The sequence below is a fragment of the Peromyscus eremicus genome, chromosome 2, assembly GCF_949786415.1.
Source record: "Peromyscus eremicus chromosome 2, PerEre_H2_v1, whole genome shotgun sequence".
In the NCBI taxonomy this organism is placed as follows: domain Eukaryota; kingdom Metazoa; phylum Chordata; class Mammalia; order Rodentia; family Cricetidae; genus Peromyscus; species Peromyscus eremicus.
Genome location: NC_081417.1, coordinates 164,330,068 through 164,346,730, shown reverse-complemented (window position 1 = coordinate 164,346,730; position 16,663 = coordinate 164,330,068). Strand labels below are relative to the sequence as shown.

At 40.3% G+C, this 16,663-nt stretch overlaps 1 protein-coding gene across 5 annotated transcripts in view; it reads right to left on the bottom strand.

Moving 5' to 3' along the window:
* Positions 1-16,663, bottom strand: part of Gnb1 (G protein subunit beta 1) — an 80,624-nt gene that overhangs the window by 23,169 nt on the left and 40,792 nt on the right. For 4 of the 5 annotated variants that reach the window (XM_059255530.1, XM_059255532.1, XM_059255533.1 and 1 more), the window contains exons 2-3: positions 14,850-14,898; positions 5,642-5,738 (exon numbers count right to left, since the gene is read on the bottom strand). In XM_059255530.1, coding sequence (XP_059111513.1) covers positions 5,642-5,698 — 57 coding nt within the window. In that variant the 5' untranslated portion in view covers positions 5,699-5,738; positions 14,850-14,898. The remainder of the gene's footprint in view (positions 1-5,641; positions 5,739-14,849; positions 14,899-16,663) is intronic. The other variant, XM_059255531.1, reaches the window with a different exon arrangement.

The following is a 16,663-nucleotide window of genomic DNA, read 5'->3' as shown; positions in this document are numbered from 1 at the left end:
AACAAACAAAAAAACAAAAAACAAAAAACAAAACAAAACAAAACCTACCAATGCAGCTAAGACCTACAAAAGAATATATCATTGTAATGTTTCTTTAATTTTTACCATATTAATTAAAAAGTGTTTTCAATAATAAGTGAAATAAGCCTTAAAACAAATCTCAAAATAGCACACATATATAAATACAGAGATATTCATTATGAAGGAAAATGAGACAACCCCACTTCTAAAAGTTCAAAACTTAAGTACAGGCATAATTCAAAGGAACTGATAACCTCGACTAAGAAACTGACCACCTGCTTCAAAAGCAGCAGCTGGCAACAGTCCAGGTTCTTCAAATGAAGTAGCACATTCCCAGATTAGTGTTGAAGGATAAACTGCCTCACAGCGCAGGAGTTTTAATTTACAAGCTGATGACATGGTAAATATATTGAGATGATGAGCACTGTATGAACAGACTTCTAGGTTCAAAATTCATCCTTAATGATTCTGCTTGTAATCAAAATGCAATTATATAACCAAGTATTTCTACATAAAAAAATTTGCAGTAAAATGCACAGAAAGGGCTTAGAATAACAAATTATTATCAAGGGTTTTTCATGCCAATACTTGTTGATATAACGTATAGATTTGGGTTTAAAAGACTAGTAAGAATTTTAAAAATAAAAAATGGAATTTAAGCAGCTTCATCTTGGTTGGTTTCTAAAGACCAAAATGGTTGAATGTTTCTGACACTACAACTACTCCTAACAGAAGAAAAATCTAAACAAATCATATTTAGCCATCTTTGGTCAACAGATGGTCAAAGACTCATGCAGTTTCAAAATTGCTTAAGATAAAACCTTGAACATTTTTCAAAAAAAAAAAATTTTTTTTTTTTTTTTCAAATTATGTATAGAGGTCAGAGGACAACTTGTGGAAGCCAGTTCTCTCCTTCTACCAAATGGGTCTTTGGGCCTGGAACTGAAGAAGCCATTAAGAATGGTAGGCAGCAAGTACTTTTACTTGATGAGCCATCTTGCTTGCCTGAGAATTAATTAATTAATTAGAATTGAGATAGGGTCCTTTAGCCCCTGCTGGCCCAGAACTCACTATGTAGACTAGGCTGGCCTCAAATTTATAAACTCATCTGCCTCTGCCTCCCCAGTGATGGAATTAAAGACATGTGCCACCATGCCCAGCCACAATAATTTCTTTCTTCTTCTTTTTTTTGGGGGGTGGGCGGGGAAGGGGGCAGTCAAGACAGGGTTTCTATATGTAACAGTATTGGGTGTCCTGGAACTCAGAGATCCAGCACCTCTGCCTCTCAAGTGCTGGGATTAAAGGTGTGTGCCACCACCAACCAGCGCACAATAATTTCTTAATGGATTCATGAATATGAATATAATGTCCACTCAACCAATCAGTCAATTTCCTGTCCTGCGTGGATGTGAGAACCACAGAAGAGGCTTGACCCATCTCAGGCAGGCATTGTCACTTCCCACTGAAAGTAGAAAGTCTGGGTCCAGCTCAGCTCAGTCTATGGGTGAGTACATTTTGGACTGTGTTTATAGTGCAGATCATCTACCAGAGTAAGTTAAGTTCTTCTGTATCTAACGCATGTGTGTTCTAATTAAACATTTGTTTGAGAGCCCGTGTTTCCTTAGGAACAACAAATACTGACAGTTTTTTTGAGTAGCTTGAGCATAGGAGAACTCAAAGCCCACCCCCACAGTGACACATTTCTTCCAACAAGGTCATACACCTCCCACTAATGTCACTCTCTTCGGAGGCCATTTTCTTTCAAACCACTACAGGGGATGTTTCACATGCAAAACAAATCTAAGAACAAACAAAAGATAGTGAGATCCTGTCTCAAAAACAAACAAAAAAGTCCTCCCTTTCCATTTGGAGACTCAATGGTCTTCATTTCTCAATAATCCATTGTAAAAGTAGCGCGTGTTGAGAGGCAAGGTCCAAATTCAATGCAGTCGTTTGTGAAGGTAATACTCATTAGGAGGGTTGAAGCAGAGTGTCTTTATTAGGAATGGACAAAGATAGTGCTATCCACAATGGAGGTCTTGGGCCATGAGTTACTCTGTGCATGTTAAGCACAGTGAGTGTGAACTGAAGTATGGCCTTATAGTGAGGTGCTGAACTTTAAAAGCAAAACAAAACTGAAATGAAAGTACTCTAAAGTACTGACTGAAATAATACTTTAATTAGCTACATGGGACTAGATGAAACCTTCATAAGTAACTGAGAATGGCCTTGAACTCCTGATCCTCCTGTTTCTACCTTTTGAGTACTGTATACAAGGGCACTCTGTGGGTGCTGAAAAGAGGGCACTAGGGACTGTACATGTGACAAGAGTAAAAACATGGGGAGTAAGTAAGCCTGCATATTATAAAAACTTGCATGACATTTACCTTGGCCATGCAATCTCTCTTCAGCTACTGTGAAACAATTTGAGCTTCAGTAGCTATAAGGCTATAACCATCTAGCGTCGTAAAGCCACTAGCTTTTCTGAATATTTCCTTTTCTCCTTTCTAGCTCTGTTCTAAGCATGCTTTCCCCAACACTTGGGCTTTCTTATCCTTTCTCTAAATCTCCCCTCTGCCATGTAGTTGACCTCCATGCTGGCTTAATGTTAAAACAGAATAGCTATCTCCACCCTATTCCCCTTAAAAAGTTCAAATCACAAGTCCAATATAGTGGCGTATGCCTTTAGTTCCTAGCACTTAGGAGGCAGAGGCAGACAAATCTGTGACTTTGAGGCCATTCCAGTCTACCTAGTGAGTTCCAGGACAGCCAGAGCTACATAGTAAGACCCTATCTCAAAAGAGCAAAAAACGGGGCTGGAGAGATGGCTCAGAGGTTAAGAGCACTGAATGTTCTTCCAGAGGTCCTGAGTTCAATTCCCAGCAACCACATGGTGGCTCACAACCATCTGTAATGAGATCTGGCGCCCTCTTCTCTATACATAATGAATAAATAAATCTTAAAAAAAAAAAAAAAAAAAAAAAAAAGAGCAAAAAACTTAAATCACTATAGTTTAGGACTATCTTCAAGATAAACTTGAAAAATAATTTTAGGTCGTTATTCAATACCTATTCCTTTGTCCCTCAGAATTTTAATTTTTATATTCTTAGTTTTCAGAACTTTTGGGACAAAGAAAAGATAAAAATCTCAAAGGCATATGGTCCATGCAAAGGCTTCAAACTTTGAACACTCCTGCTTCAGTCTCTAGATTTGCTGGCATTACAGGCATGCCTCATTGTACCTGGCTTTAAGTTTTTTGTTTTTTTGTTTTTGTTTTTTGTCTTTATTTTATTTTGTGTGTGTTTGTGTGGGTATACGCAAGTACCTGTAGAGGCCAGAAAAAGTATCAAATTCCCTATCCCTTTTGAGACAGCATCTTACTATGTAGCTCTGGAGTTAAGTGTTACATGGGATTGTGAGCCCCTTGACTTGGGTGCTGGGAATCCAACTGGGGTCTTCTGAAAGTGTTAACTGCTGAGCCATCTCTCCAGTCCTGTTGTTACCTTTTGAGACAAGGTCTCATGGTATCTAAGCTAGCCCCAAGCTTACCATATAACTGAGGATGACTTTGAACTACTACCATTCTTCTTCCTCCCAAGTGCTATATTAAAGGTGCTTACCACCATGCTTAGCTCCTAGCTTTAAGTTTTTAAGTCATACAAAATTTAGGGAAAGCCAGGCATGCTAAGCAATCCCAGTTACGGGGGAGACTGACACAGAAGGAACACCTGAACTCACAATTTTGAGATCAATCTAGTACCATAATAAAGAACCCGCCCCCCCTAAAAAAAAACTCATAACCCTAAGAAGACTTTAGGTGAGTATTAGGGCTAGAGGTGTACTTCACTGCTATAGTACTTGCCTGCCATGTAAAAAACATAAATTAGCTGGGCGGTGGTGGCGCACGCCTTTAATCCCAGCACTCGGGAGGCAGAGCCAGGCGGATCTCTGTGAGTTCGAGGCCAGCCTGGACTACCAAGTGAGTCCCAGGAAAGGCGCAAAGCTACACAGAGAAACCCTGTCTCGAAAAACCAAAAAAAAAAAAAACAAAAAAACAAAAAAACAAAAAAAAAAAACATAAATTTAGGGAAATATCTGATATTATTTAAATTTGTTTTTCAGGAAATAATATACCACACCAAATATTTTAGCAGGTTTTATTAATTCCAAGGGAATAGACACATTAAAAAAACACTGACCAGGACAATCTAGACTCAGATGTCCAGGCGTGAAGTACTTACAGCAGAGGATATTTTATATTTTCTGTTTTATCTCTAGCTCTAAATCTCAGGCAATTCTGGTATCTTTTTTAAATTCAAGAGAAAGTTGGCAGTGGTGGCACATGCCTTAATCCTGGCACTTGGGAGGCAAAGGCAGGTGGGTCTCTGTGAATCTGAGGCCAGCCTGGTCTACAAAGTGAGTTCCAGGATAGCCAGAGCTGTTACACAAAGAAACTCTGTCTTGAAAAACAAAAAATCAAAACCAAAACAAAAAGGCTAAAATGATGCTGGAGATTTCCACAAAGTCCCACTGGCAGCCTGAATACAATTGACAAATTGAAGGAAATGTGACTATTGTTTAAGTAGATACTGATTGTTGCCAACAACTTATTGAGTAAGACTCTGAGGACAGCTATATCCTTACAGATGAGAACATGAAAATCAGAGAAAGCTATTTCAAATATACAAAACCCTAAACAAAATGAAAACTGGGTTTTCCCTGTTAAGTCTTAAGTCTTTTTTTCTTGCTTTTTAGACCAAGTCTAAGAAAATACATACTTGAATTGTCTCCATACAATGTTGAGTTCAAGGTCAACCTGATTTACATTTTGAGTTCCAGGACAGCCAAAGTTACATAGTAAGGAAGTGAAACTCTGTCTCAAGTAACAAAAAATAAAATATAAACCCTTAAACTATAAAACCCACATTTGCTTGGCATCAGTTCTATCTCTAGTACCACCCCAAAAGGAAAGAATCAGAGTACACTGAATTTTATCTTTCCCCTTCATTTTTTTTTCTAAAAACAGGATTTCTCTGTGTAGCCCTGGCTGTCCTGGAACTCAAGAGATCCACCTGCCTCTGCCTCCTGAGTGTTGGGATTAAAGGTGTGTGCCACCACCCAGCTGAAATTTATCTTTCATTTAGTTTTGTACTCAGGTAGACACATCTGCTCTCTCTGGTGGCCCAAGAGCTGTTATGTACATTCCAATGGTCATCTTGGAACACAACCCACTTCAAAATCACGAAAAATAAGACAGGCACATCTAAAATGCCATTTTATTGATCCTTTCACTTTAAGTATCTTTTTCTTTTCTCAGTTTAGCAGCTTTCCTCTTAGAGCTGATGCCACCTTCTCATACAGTGACCCACAGTAGCCAAAGGAGGACCTAAAACCTAGTTCCCCAGAGAAAGAATTTCAAAGTCTTTGATGAATTTTACAGAAACATGCCATGTAAATTCAAGCAACAAATTATAGCCAGTAAGAAAACAAAATTTCTGAAAACATAATAGACCAAGTATCTGGAGCATGATTAGCACATAATAGACCAATTTCACCTCACTCTGTTATGCATACAACAGGTAACTTCTGATCTGAAACATAAATACACATGGCTACGTACTCTAATCTGGTTCTTCAGTTGCTCGGCCTCCTGCCGCAGCTGGTCAAGTTCACTCATCTTCAGGTCTCAGTGCTTTCCACACTTCAGAATCCAAGCTCTGCAACAGAAACATGGCATAAAATGGACAAGCTATAGTATGATTGGTTAATTGAAAACTTAATTTTGAGTAATTTATAAAGCAAGTAAAACAGTGCCAACACTTAGGAGGCAGAGGCAGTAGGATCTCTGTGAGTTCGAGGCCAGCTTGGTCTATAAAGAGAGTTCTAAGGATAACCAAGGCTGTTACACAGAGAATCCCTGTCTTAAAAAACCTAAAACACCTAGGAAATTGACAACTTCAGAGCTATGATCTCATAAAACAGAGAATTTTCCTACAGCGTTCATAAAAACTTTTAAAACCCTATCTAGGACTGGATTATAAACATAATCATTACTTTTTACTGACTCTGTATAGTACAACAATGTCTAATACATTGCTGAAAATGTGGTAGTAGACTGAAAAAAAAACTGTTAATGCCAATAGTGGTAGTGTAATACACTAGTTAGGTGTTTTAAAGATTTATTTATTATGTATATAGTGTTCTGTCTGCATGTATCCCTGCAGGCCAGAAGAGGGCACCAGATCTCATTACACATGGTTGTAAGCCATGACGTGGTTGCTGAGAATTGAACTCAGGACCTCTGGAAAAAGAGCCAGTGCTCTTAACCTCTGAGCCATCTCTCCAGCCCAGAAAGAAGATCTTAAGTTCAGTGCCAACCCATACCACAGAGACCCAATCTCCAGAAAAATAAAAACAATATCACTTAAAACAGCATAGGCCTTTCTCATGAAAAGATTTTGAGTCTCTCAGAAACCAAGAACAATGCCATTCATCCAGAATAGCTACCACATGAAGAAACCAGGAGTAATTACTTCAGGAAACAGGACTGGGGTAATCTGGAAAACTAGTACTTTGAAGCTATGGCAGTCATCATGACCCTTAAAGGACAAAGGGTATCCAGTATCCAGAAATTCTCTATTTCTACTAAAACCCTAGGCTGTAGAGTCCCAGGAAGCTCAGAAATATCTTCACCCTTCTAGGTATGGACTGAAAAAGGCTGATCAAGTGCTGCATACCCAGCCATATAAGACAACATCCCCAAACTCAGAGACAACTGAGATCATCCTGTTATAAAACATGATTTTTTTCAGCCTTGGGATGCAGAAGTTCAGTTGGTAGAGTGTTTGACTAACAAATATGAAGCTCTGGATTTGAGTCCAGCCCCAGGATAAATGGGATGCAGTGGTGTACATCTATAATCTCAGCACGTTGGAAATAAGCAGTAGGATCCAAGTCACCCTTTAAGGCCATCCTTGGCTATAGAATTTGAGGCTAGCCTGGGATATATTACAACTGCTTCAAAACTAGATAAGCAAACAAACCCAACTTCCTAGATTAGGGATATAGTTCAGTTAGTAGACTGCTTGCCTACAATATATGAATCCTCACTTATGCTGTGAAGTTCAAGGTCATCCTCAGCTACACAGTGCTTTGAGGTCAGTCTGTACTACATTAGTCACTGCCTCAAAAAAATAAAACCAGAATGTGGTGGTACATGCCTTTAGTCCAGCAGCTGCAAGGCAGAAACAGAAGGATCTCTGTGAGTTCAAGGTCAGCTTGATCTACATACCCAATTCCAGCATAGCCAGGACTTCATAGAGACCCTGTCTCAAAACACCAACAAAAATCAAAATCAAACAAGAAAGAGACTTCTTTTCCTCAGAGGAAGGTATACAGAGACGCCTGTGTGCCTGTCTGGAATTCATTTCAGTAGCCTAGCTTGGCCTTGAACTGATAATCAAATCTCTTGTCTCAGAATCTCAAGTGCTGGAATAGCAGGCCTCATGTCACTATACCTGGCATACAGACTACACTTCTGACAAAGATGTTGGCTGTTAATCATAAATGTGATCAAAGCACCTTAAAATTGAAGGTGGAATTGCTTAATACCAATGTGGTTTATGCAAGGACTTTGACGTCCCCATGAAAACTACAGAGTATGAATGTTCTGACATCATTGTATTTATGTGTGCCATGTGAATGCCTATTGCCCTCAGATCAGAAGAATGCATTACGTCCCCTGGAACTGGAGTCAGATGGTGTTAGCTGCCATGTAGGTACTAGGAATCAAAGAGTCATCTCTCCAATCCTTCCCCCAGTCAACAAAATTTTTGTGCAAAAGTTAAAGAGGTGCTTAAGGGGTTGAGATGAGGCAGAGACATGTGAATTCTTGGGTTCAATGGCCAGAGTTAATCTAGTTGAAATGGAAACCTCTAGGTCAGTGGCTCTCAACCTTCCTAATGCTTCAACCCTTTAATATAGTTCCTCATGTTGTGGTAACCCCCAACCATAAAATTACTTTCATTGCTACTTCTTAACTGTAATTTTGCTACTGTTATGAATTGTAATGTAAATATCTGTGTTTTCCAATGGTCTTACGTGACCTCTGTGTAAGGGTTATTTAATCCCCAAAGGGTTGAGACACACAGGTTGAGAACCCCTGGCTTTAGGGTCAGTGACAGGCTCTATGAGTAAAATAAGATGCCAGGATTGGCATACATACATGAGTACACCTGCATAAACACACACACACACACACACACACACACACACACACACACACACACACAACAATGAAATAATTAAAACAATAATGAAATAAAAAATAACAAACAAAACCTTAGGAGTGATGGCATGCCTCTAATCTCCAGAACTTGGGAGATGTAGAGGTAGAAAGACTGCTTTGAGTTTGAGGCCTCTCTGGTATATAGTTAGCTCCAGGGTACCTAGGACTGTGTCAAGATCCTGTCTCAAATCTTTCTCAAAATTTAAAAGTTAATATCACATGCTTAACTAACCAGTGTTATTTTCATTAAGAGTAAAACATATCTTGGGTAAATCATCTGGATGACTCCACAGCTTAATTGCTAAAGTTCCTTATCCTTTTCTATTCTACAGAAAAAACGTGAATACCCTCAATGATCCACACACTGGTAACAAGATCCCCTCCAACTAAGTGCCTTTGTTGCTGGGCAGGACAGAAAGTGCTTAACTTGAGAAAAATGAGTTTGAGAGTAATCACCAGTAATGGACTACCAAGAAAAGCCTATAAGGTGCAGCTGTGCACTAAATGGAAGCCTCCATATTCCTAGACTAGCACCTGCTGTTGCCGAGCTCTCTAGGAAAGCAGGATATGGAGCAACAGAGCTTCCAAGAGATTTCTGACCACAATGGTATTCTCATTTTCTGTCAATGTTCCCTACCCCGCTCCTGCTTTTATTAAGAGACAATCTTGCTAACTGGCCTAGAATGGACGAAAATTTACCATTACACCCAGTCTGATCTCACTTCTCCAATGCTAGCATTACAGGTATGTACTACCATCTCTGGCTACAGTGGTTGTTTTCAAATGCATTAGAGTAGATGCTTGACTCACTAGGAAAGCTTCACGAAGGGAGAATACCTCTCAAGCTTTCCCTGGACATCCCTGGCATTAGAGAACATTATTTACTTTTGCAGGAAAAGACTGGGTCATTCTGTCTTTAGCACACAAAATCTAAGAACTAAAGTTTAGAAATATTCATATACAATAGAATAAAATTCCAAATGAATAAAAACATGGTGTTTAGATAGAAAGATGTGGTGCCATATTAGCCTTGCATGTGTTTGGCTTGCTTTACCTTACAGACTGCAAATCCTCTCACTGGTTTTACAGAGTCAGGGTCACTATATTCCATCACTTCTTACCCTATTAAAAGTCACTCAGGCTATAAAGATCTTCCACCCAATTCAGCATCCATGTAAGAAAAAGTAGCAGCCAAAGTCATGAGGTACACTGAACTAGTCTAGTCAACAAGCAGCAGTTGACCCGGACATAAACACTAAAGTTGACCTAGCTTTTATATCACAAGACTGAAAACACTAACAGGGTTTTGTAAACAGAGGAACTTTCTGAGCTGCCTCAAAAGCTCCTCAGGCTTGGTAGCCAGTAACTTACCGAAAGTCATCTCAATAGCCCATCAGCTTTATCAAGATTTTTTACTAGGTTTCTAGTAAATCCATTTTCCTAGTTTTAAGCACTATAGCTGGGTGACTGTCATGTATTTTTTTCCTTAGTATATGAAGAGAGCATTCAATTAAAAAGAAAGATTTTAGGTCAATAAGATGGCTCTGTGGGTTTAAGTCCCTTGCTATGTAAACCTGATGATCTCAGTTCAATCCCTAGAACCTACCCCATGTAAAGGTGGGAAGAGAAAACTTGACTCCATAAAATCACCCTCTGACTCTCACACAGTATGTTTAAAAAAAGGAAAGGAAAGAAAGGATCTTAATAGCTAGTAATCTTTTTTTTTTCTATTTTAATCTATTTGTGTGTGTGTATGGAACACACCTGACAAGGACAGAGGATAACTTGAAGGAGCTGGTTCTCTCCTTCCATGAAGCATTAACAATGAATGCCTTTACCTGCTGTCCTAATATTTATTACCTTTTACAGTCTGGAGTGCAGCACACAACTGCAAATGCTATTTACACTGCTTTAATGATTTAAAATAAATGTATGTCTAAGAAGTCTTACTTACATTTAATCACTTTTGAGTTTCTCTTCAGTGTCGTTAGTCCCTTGGCCCTTCTGGAAACCCCACCATCAGGTCTGCCTGCCTGGCAACTCTTCTCCTCCAGAGCATGTCCCAGGTAAGCTTTGGCTATGCTGAGGTGGCACTTTCCATCCTAATCCACTAAGACAGGACCTGCTGAGGCCTCAGGACTGCCCGTGACCCACATCTGCCCTCAGCTTTAACTTAGAACTGCTGTTTAGGAAATCTGAATAATTTAAAAGCATAGGGCTAAGGATGTAGCTCAAAAGTAGGGTGCTTGCCCACTATGTGACAACAAACAAGCTGATATGACCCGGCCTTACTTTAAGTGACATGCAGTATCTTTAAGTAAAGTGCTAACATGATTAGAATAGTTCATATATGTGGTATGAGATGTAACATCCCCAACTTTGTGACAAAGATAGCAGCAGCAGAATGCCCCTCCAATCAAGATCCCTGGGAAGGAAATCATGACAGAGTACCTCAACAGTGACCTCAGGGCCCTACTATTAGACAGCTACTAACAATTAAACTTGGGCTGCAAGCCTGCTACTGATAAAAAGGAGAAATATGGGCCACTGAGATGGTTCAGCCAGTAAAGACACCTGATGTCAAACATGACAGCCTTATTTTGATTGCCCAGGATACACCTCATATAAGGGGAGAATCAACTCCTGCCAGCTGGCCTGACTTCCATATGTGCATTCTGGTGCCCATGCACACACACAAAATAAACTATAATTTAAAAATTTTTTAAAGGTGCATATTTTGAAAAAAAAAAATTCATTGTCAGTCAGTGGTGGCACACACCTTTAGCACTCAGGAGGCAGAGGCAAGCAGATCTCTGTGAGTTCAAGGCCAGCCTGATCTACAGAGCAGTTCCAGGACAGCTAAGGCTGTCTCAAAAAACAACAACAGAAAAAAGGGGGGGGGGCATGTAGATGTAACCAACCGTCTTTTTAAATAAGAAACACAGAACCAATGCAAAGAAGAAAGCCAAGAGGTCAAAGCTAAGAGCTAAAACCTTACCCTTCCTCCTGCGGTGGTCCTACCTCTCCGAACCAGAGCTACTTTCTGTGTTAAAGTCTTTATATAGAATTTCTGTTCTGCCTTCTCATTGGTTGTAAACTCAACCACATGACCACCTTGTCACGGCCTGTCTGTATAGGCCTCCAGGTTTTCTATGATTGGTATTGAGATTAAAGGCATGTGTATCCAATACTGGCTGTATCCCTGAACACACAGAGACTTACCTAGCTCTGCCTACCAAGTGCTGGGATTACAAGCGTACGCCACCACTGCCCTGCTTTCCTATGGCTTGCTAATAGCCCTGACCCCGGGCAACTTTATTTATTAACATACAAATAACATTTTAATACAAATAAAATATCACCATAGGGGCAATAAGAAGAATTTCAGTTTCTCCAACATACAAATAGGACCTCACTAAATCACTTTCCACTGTGGTCTGGGAACAACATCATCTATGTCACAGAGCTAAAACAAAAATTAAATGAGATAATCAGTCTGACAGTACCCCTTAACCATAAGCCTCTCAGTGATTATAATATTGAAGTGTCCCTTTCAACAAAACAACTCAAAGGTTAATAGCTGGCATTTGAGTAGAAGTCACATTGGCAAAGAACACTACTGTCCTTGTGTGAGATGCTACTTTCAATGACAGGAATTTCTAAAAGATTTGAGGTTCTGATAGCGGCTGGGAGTGGGAGTGGTAAGTCAATGCCTTTGATCCCGGCACTCAGTAGGCAAGGAAAGGTATGAGTGTGAGGCCAGCCTGTTCTATATAGTGAGTTCCAGGATAGCCAGAGCTTCATAGTAAGACAGACCCTGTCTTAATCTGAAAGAAAGGGAGGGAGAGAGGGAGGGAGGAAGGAGGGGAGGGAGAGAGGAGAGATTAGACCAACTGTGAAGCCAAACCCAAGCAAACAGAACTAGACCTGAATACAGACAGGGAGCTGTATAGGAAGCAACTGCCAACACATTTTGTAAGTGTGATAATAGCATTGTTTCGTGTTTAAAGATACACAAAGTATTTAAGAACAAAGATTCTCCTCAAAACAAGCAAGAAATAGAGAAATGGATAGGGGTATATGTAAGAAATAAGATCAACTATGAGCTAGTGATGATTTTAAGTTTGCTGATAGTTTTCCAAGTGGTTAACTTTTTGCATGTATTTCAATTTTCTATTAATAGTCACCTTTTAAATTTGGTAAGGTGAAACATACCTCTAATCTCAGCACTCAAAAAACTTAGACAGGAGGACTTTGAGAATTGGGTCAACCTGTGCTATAAATATTAATATCCTGTTTCAAACCTCTTTCCTGCCCCATGACTCCCAAATTTATGGACTTTGAATCTTGATTCTTGACTGAAATGTAAGAAAACGAAGAGAAAAGAAAGCCGGCTGGAGGCACTTGCCTTTAATCATAAAATTCCAGAGGTGGAAGTAGGCAGATTTCTGAGTTCCAAGCCAGTCAGTCTGGTCTATAAAGCTAGTTCCAGGACAGCTGAGGCTACACAGAGAAATCCTGTCTCGAAAGCCAAAACAAAACACACACACACACACACACACAGGATAGTGAGATGGCTCAGTTTATAAAGCACCTGAGTTCAGATCCACAGCATCCATGTAAAAAAACTAGCCATGATGGTGACTGTCTACTGTAATTACAGCACTGGGGAACCAGAGATAAACAAAAACCTAAAACTTACTGGCCAGCCAGCTAGCCAGCCTAGCTGAATTAGTGAGTCTCAGATTTAGTGAGTGACCCTGTTTCAAAAAACTAAGGTATTGGGCTTGGGAAGAGATGTTCCAGGCATTAAGAGCACACACTACTCTAGCGAGAATTCAGCTTCATGGCAATCTGAACCCTCTGGCCTCTGGGGGCACTTGCACTCACATGCAAATACCTGCACACAGAAACACACATACATATAATTAAAAATAAAAATACACGCACGCACACAAATTTTTAAAATAGAGAAATGGGCCAGATGTTGGTAACTTACACCTGTAATCTCAGCATGCTGAGAAAACGAGGCAGGAAGACTGCTTGACTTTAAGGTCAGCCTGGCCTACAAGGTAAAACACCAAAGGGAGGTTGGGGGCAGCAGGCTGAAGCAATGGCTCAGTGGTTAAGAATACTTGGTTGCTCTTGCAGAGGACTGGGATTTTGTTCCCATCACCAACACGGGACTAACAACTATCTGTTAACTCCAGTTCCAAAGGATCCAATGTCCTCTCTGGCCTCCAAAGGCATTGAATAAATGTAGTATACAGATACATATATGTAAGTGAAACATCCATACAATTAAAATAAAAATAAATAAATCTTTTTTAGGGCCAGAGAGATGCCTCTATGGTTAATAGTACTGACTGTTCTCCCAGAGGATATGGGGTGAATTCCCAGCACCATACAGGGGATAACAACTGTCTGTAACTCTGTTCCAGTGGATTTGGTATGTTCTTTGGCCTCTGCTTGTATTGCATGCACATGGTGCACAGACATATAACAGGCAAAACACACACACACACACACACACACTCCTCAAAAAACTTAAAAATCTTAAAAAAGAAAAAAAAAGGCCTTTAATCCCAGCACAGGGGAGACAGAGGTATGAGTTTGGTTAGCCAGGCCTACATTTAGTAAGACAGACTAGAAAAAAAAGAAAAAGGAGGGAAAGGGAGTGACCTCCTAAAGTGTCAGCAATTTACTTGAGAGCATGAGGCAGGTCAGGGCCAGACTAGACAATACAGCAAAAAACAGGTAAAACTGTGACAGAGTAATAGAGGCCATGTAAGAGAAAGTAAAACTATAACAAAGGGTCTGGAGAGATGGTTCAGAGGTTAAGAGCACTGGCTGCTCTTTCAGGACCTGAGATCAATTCTAGCAACCACATGGTGGCTCACAACCATCTATAATGAGATCTGGTGCCCTCTTCTAGCATGAAAAACATTGTATACATAATTTAAAAAAAAAACCAAAACAAACAAACAAACAAAAACCTTAGGAAAAAAAACAACAATCCTATAACAAAAACTAGATAAATAAATTAAAAAATCCACCCTGGGCTGGTGGTAGATGTAGCTTGCCAGTAGAGCACAGGTTTAGCATGGGCAAGGACCTCAGTCTGACACCTAGCCACAAACACACAGAAGAAATGTAAATACTGTACTTTAAGAATTGATCAGTGCTGGGCTCTGTGGCATACACCTTTAATCCCAGCCCTCATTAGGCAGGTGGATCTCTGAGTCCCAGGCCAGCCTGATCTGAAAGTGAGTTCCAGAACAGCCAGGAACACAGAGGAACCCTGTCTTGAAATATAAAACAAAACAACTGTTGAGTATCATGATGGACATGGAGCACACTTTTAATCACTGCCATTAGGAGGCTGAGGCAGGTGGATCTTTGTGAGTTCAGGGCCAGCCTAGTGTATACAGTGAGTCTACACAGCCAGAGGTACATAGTGAGATTCCCTCAAACCCCCCCCCCAAAAAAACCCCACAAACCCCAAAAAACTGATGACTACCAATTATATATGTTAAGTTACCTTAATTCAGAAGTGTTTCTGGTCTGTTTTCCAACACATGTAAGTCTATCTGTAACAACAGAAAAAGTTATGTTTTTAGCATATTGGGGCTATGCTAACAGCTACATTAGCTACATTTTAGGAAAGAGCACATAAATCATCCTCTTCTCTACTACTTTCTGCCCCATAAACTGCTCTACTCATTATAGCATTTAATTTTTCAGCACTGAAAAATAAAGAACTGAAGAGCAGGTATGATGATACATGCCTTTAATCAAAGTACAGCATTCAGATCTGACTTCAAGGTCAGCCTGGTCTACATAGTGAGACCCTGCCTCGAAATATACATACACATACACACACACACACACACACACACACACACACTCTTATAAATTAAAAAAACAACTACAGAAACAGTAAACAAAACAGATGGGGGCTGGCAAGATGGCTCAGTGGATAACAAAACTTGCTGCCAATTCTAATGACCTGAGTTCAATCCCTGGAAACCACCATCAGGTAGGAGAAAACCAACTCCCAAAAGTTGCCCTGACCTACCTACCTATCTAATATACACACAGCCATGTTCACAGTAGGTGATTCCACTTATGACACACCCCAAATAGGCAAGTCCAGAGACAAAATTGCAGGAGTTGCATGGGGCCATGTACGAAGAGTTGTTGAGGGAATTCTGCCATTTGGTCTGAAAACCAATAGTAAGGGGTGGCTTGGCCCAGGGGTAGAGTTTATATTAGAGAGTAAGTGACCTGGGGACAGGAATATAAGCCGAGGCATGCATATTCACTCTTTTGGACTGTGGAAGACTTGCTGAAGGCATGACTTGGTGACCTTCCCCAGACTTATCTCCCTTGGAAAACGAAGAAGCAGCAACAGCTGAATCAGTGGTGACAGGCAGCTTCTTTTATGTCGTGAGTGTACTGTACTGATATTACCTGTTAAAATACTGACTTAATCCTAGACTTTCCCTCAATAAATAGTGAGATTTTACTGGGTACAGGGGCTTCTTTTGGGGTGATAAGAATATAGACCTAGGTAGGGGAGATAGTTTCACAACAATGTGAATATACTGAGTGCTACTGAATCATTCTCCTTAAAATGCTTTCATTTTCAATTATATGAATTCCACCCCCAAAAAGAAAAGGTGGGTGTTGAAGTGGAAGTTAGGGAACACAAGTTAATCAGTAAAAGCAAGCTACATCCACCTCCACAAATCCTCTCTGAAAAGGTCCTATGAGTATATGCCTGAGGAACCATCAAATTCTCTTAGTCTAAAGAAGGGTCTCAACCTGGCACCCTGATTTTTTTTTTCCTTGTTTGTTTTGTTTTAGTTTTTCAAGACAGGGTTTCTCTGAATAACAGCCCTGGCTGTCCTGGCACTCGCTTTGTAGACCACGCTGGCGTCAAACTCACAGACATCCACCTGCCTCTACCTCCTGAGTGCTGGGATTAAAGGCGTGTGCTGCCACTGCCCAAAATATTTATTTCCCCCCCCACCCCCCCTTTGCCTTATTTTTTTTAAAAAACATTTTGTTTTGCTCTGTTGCTGTGGGATGGTCTGTATGTCAAGTGTGTTGCTGATTGGTCAATAAATAAATCACAGATTGGCCAGCAGCTAGGCAGGAATTGTGGGCGGGACAAGGAGGAGAATAAAGCTGGGAAGTGGAAGGCTGAGTCAGAGACACTGCCAGCTGCCACAATGACAAACAGCATGTGAAGATGCCGGTAAGCCACAAGCCACGTGGCAAGGTATAGATTACTAGAAATGGATTAATTTAAGCTACAAGAACAGTTAGCAAGAAGCCTGCCACGGCCAT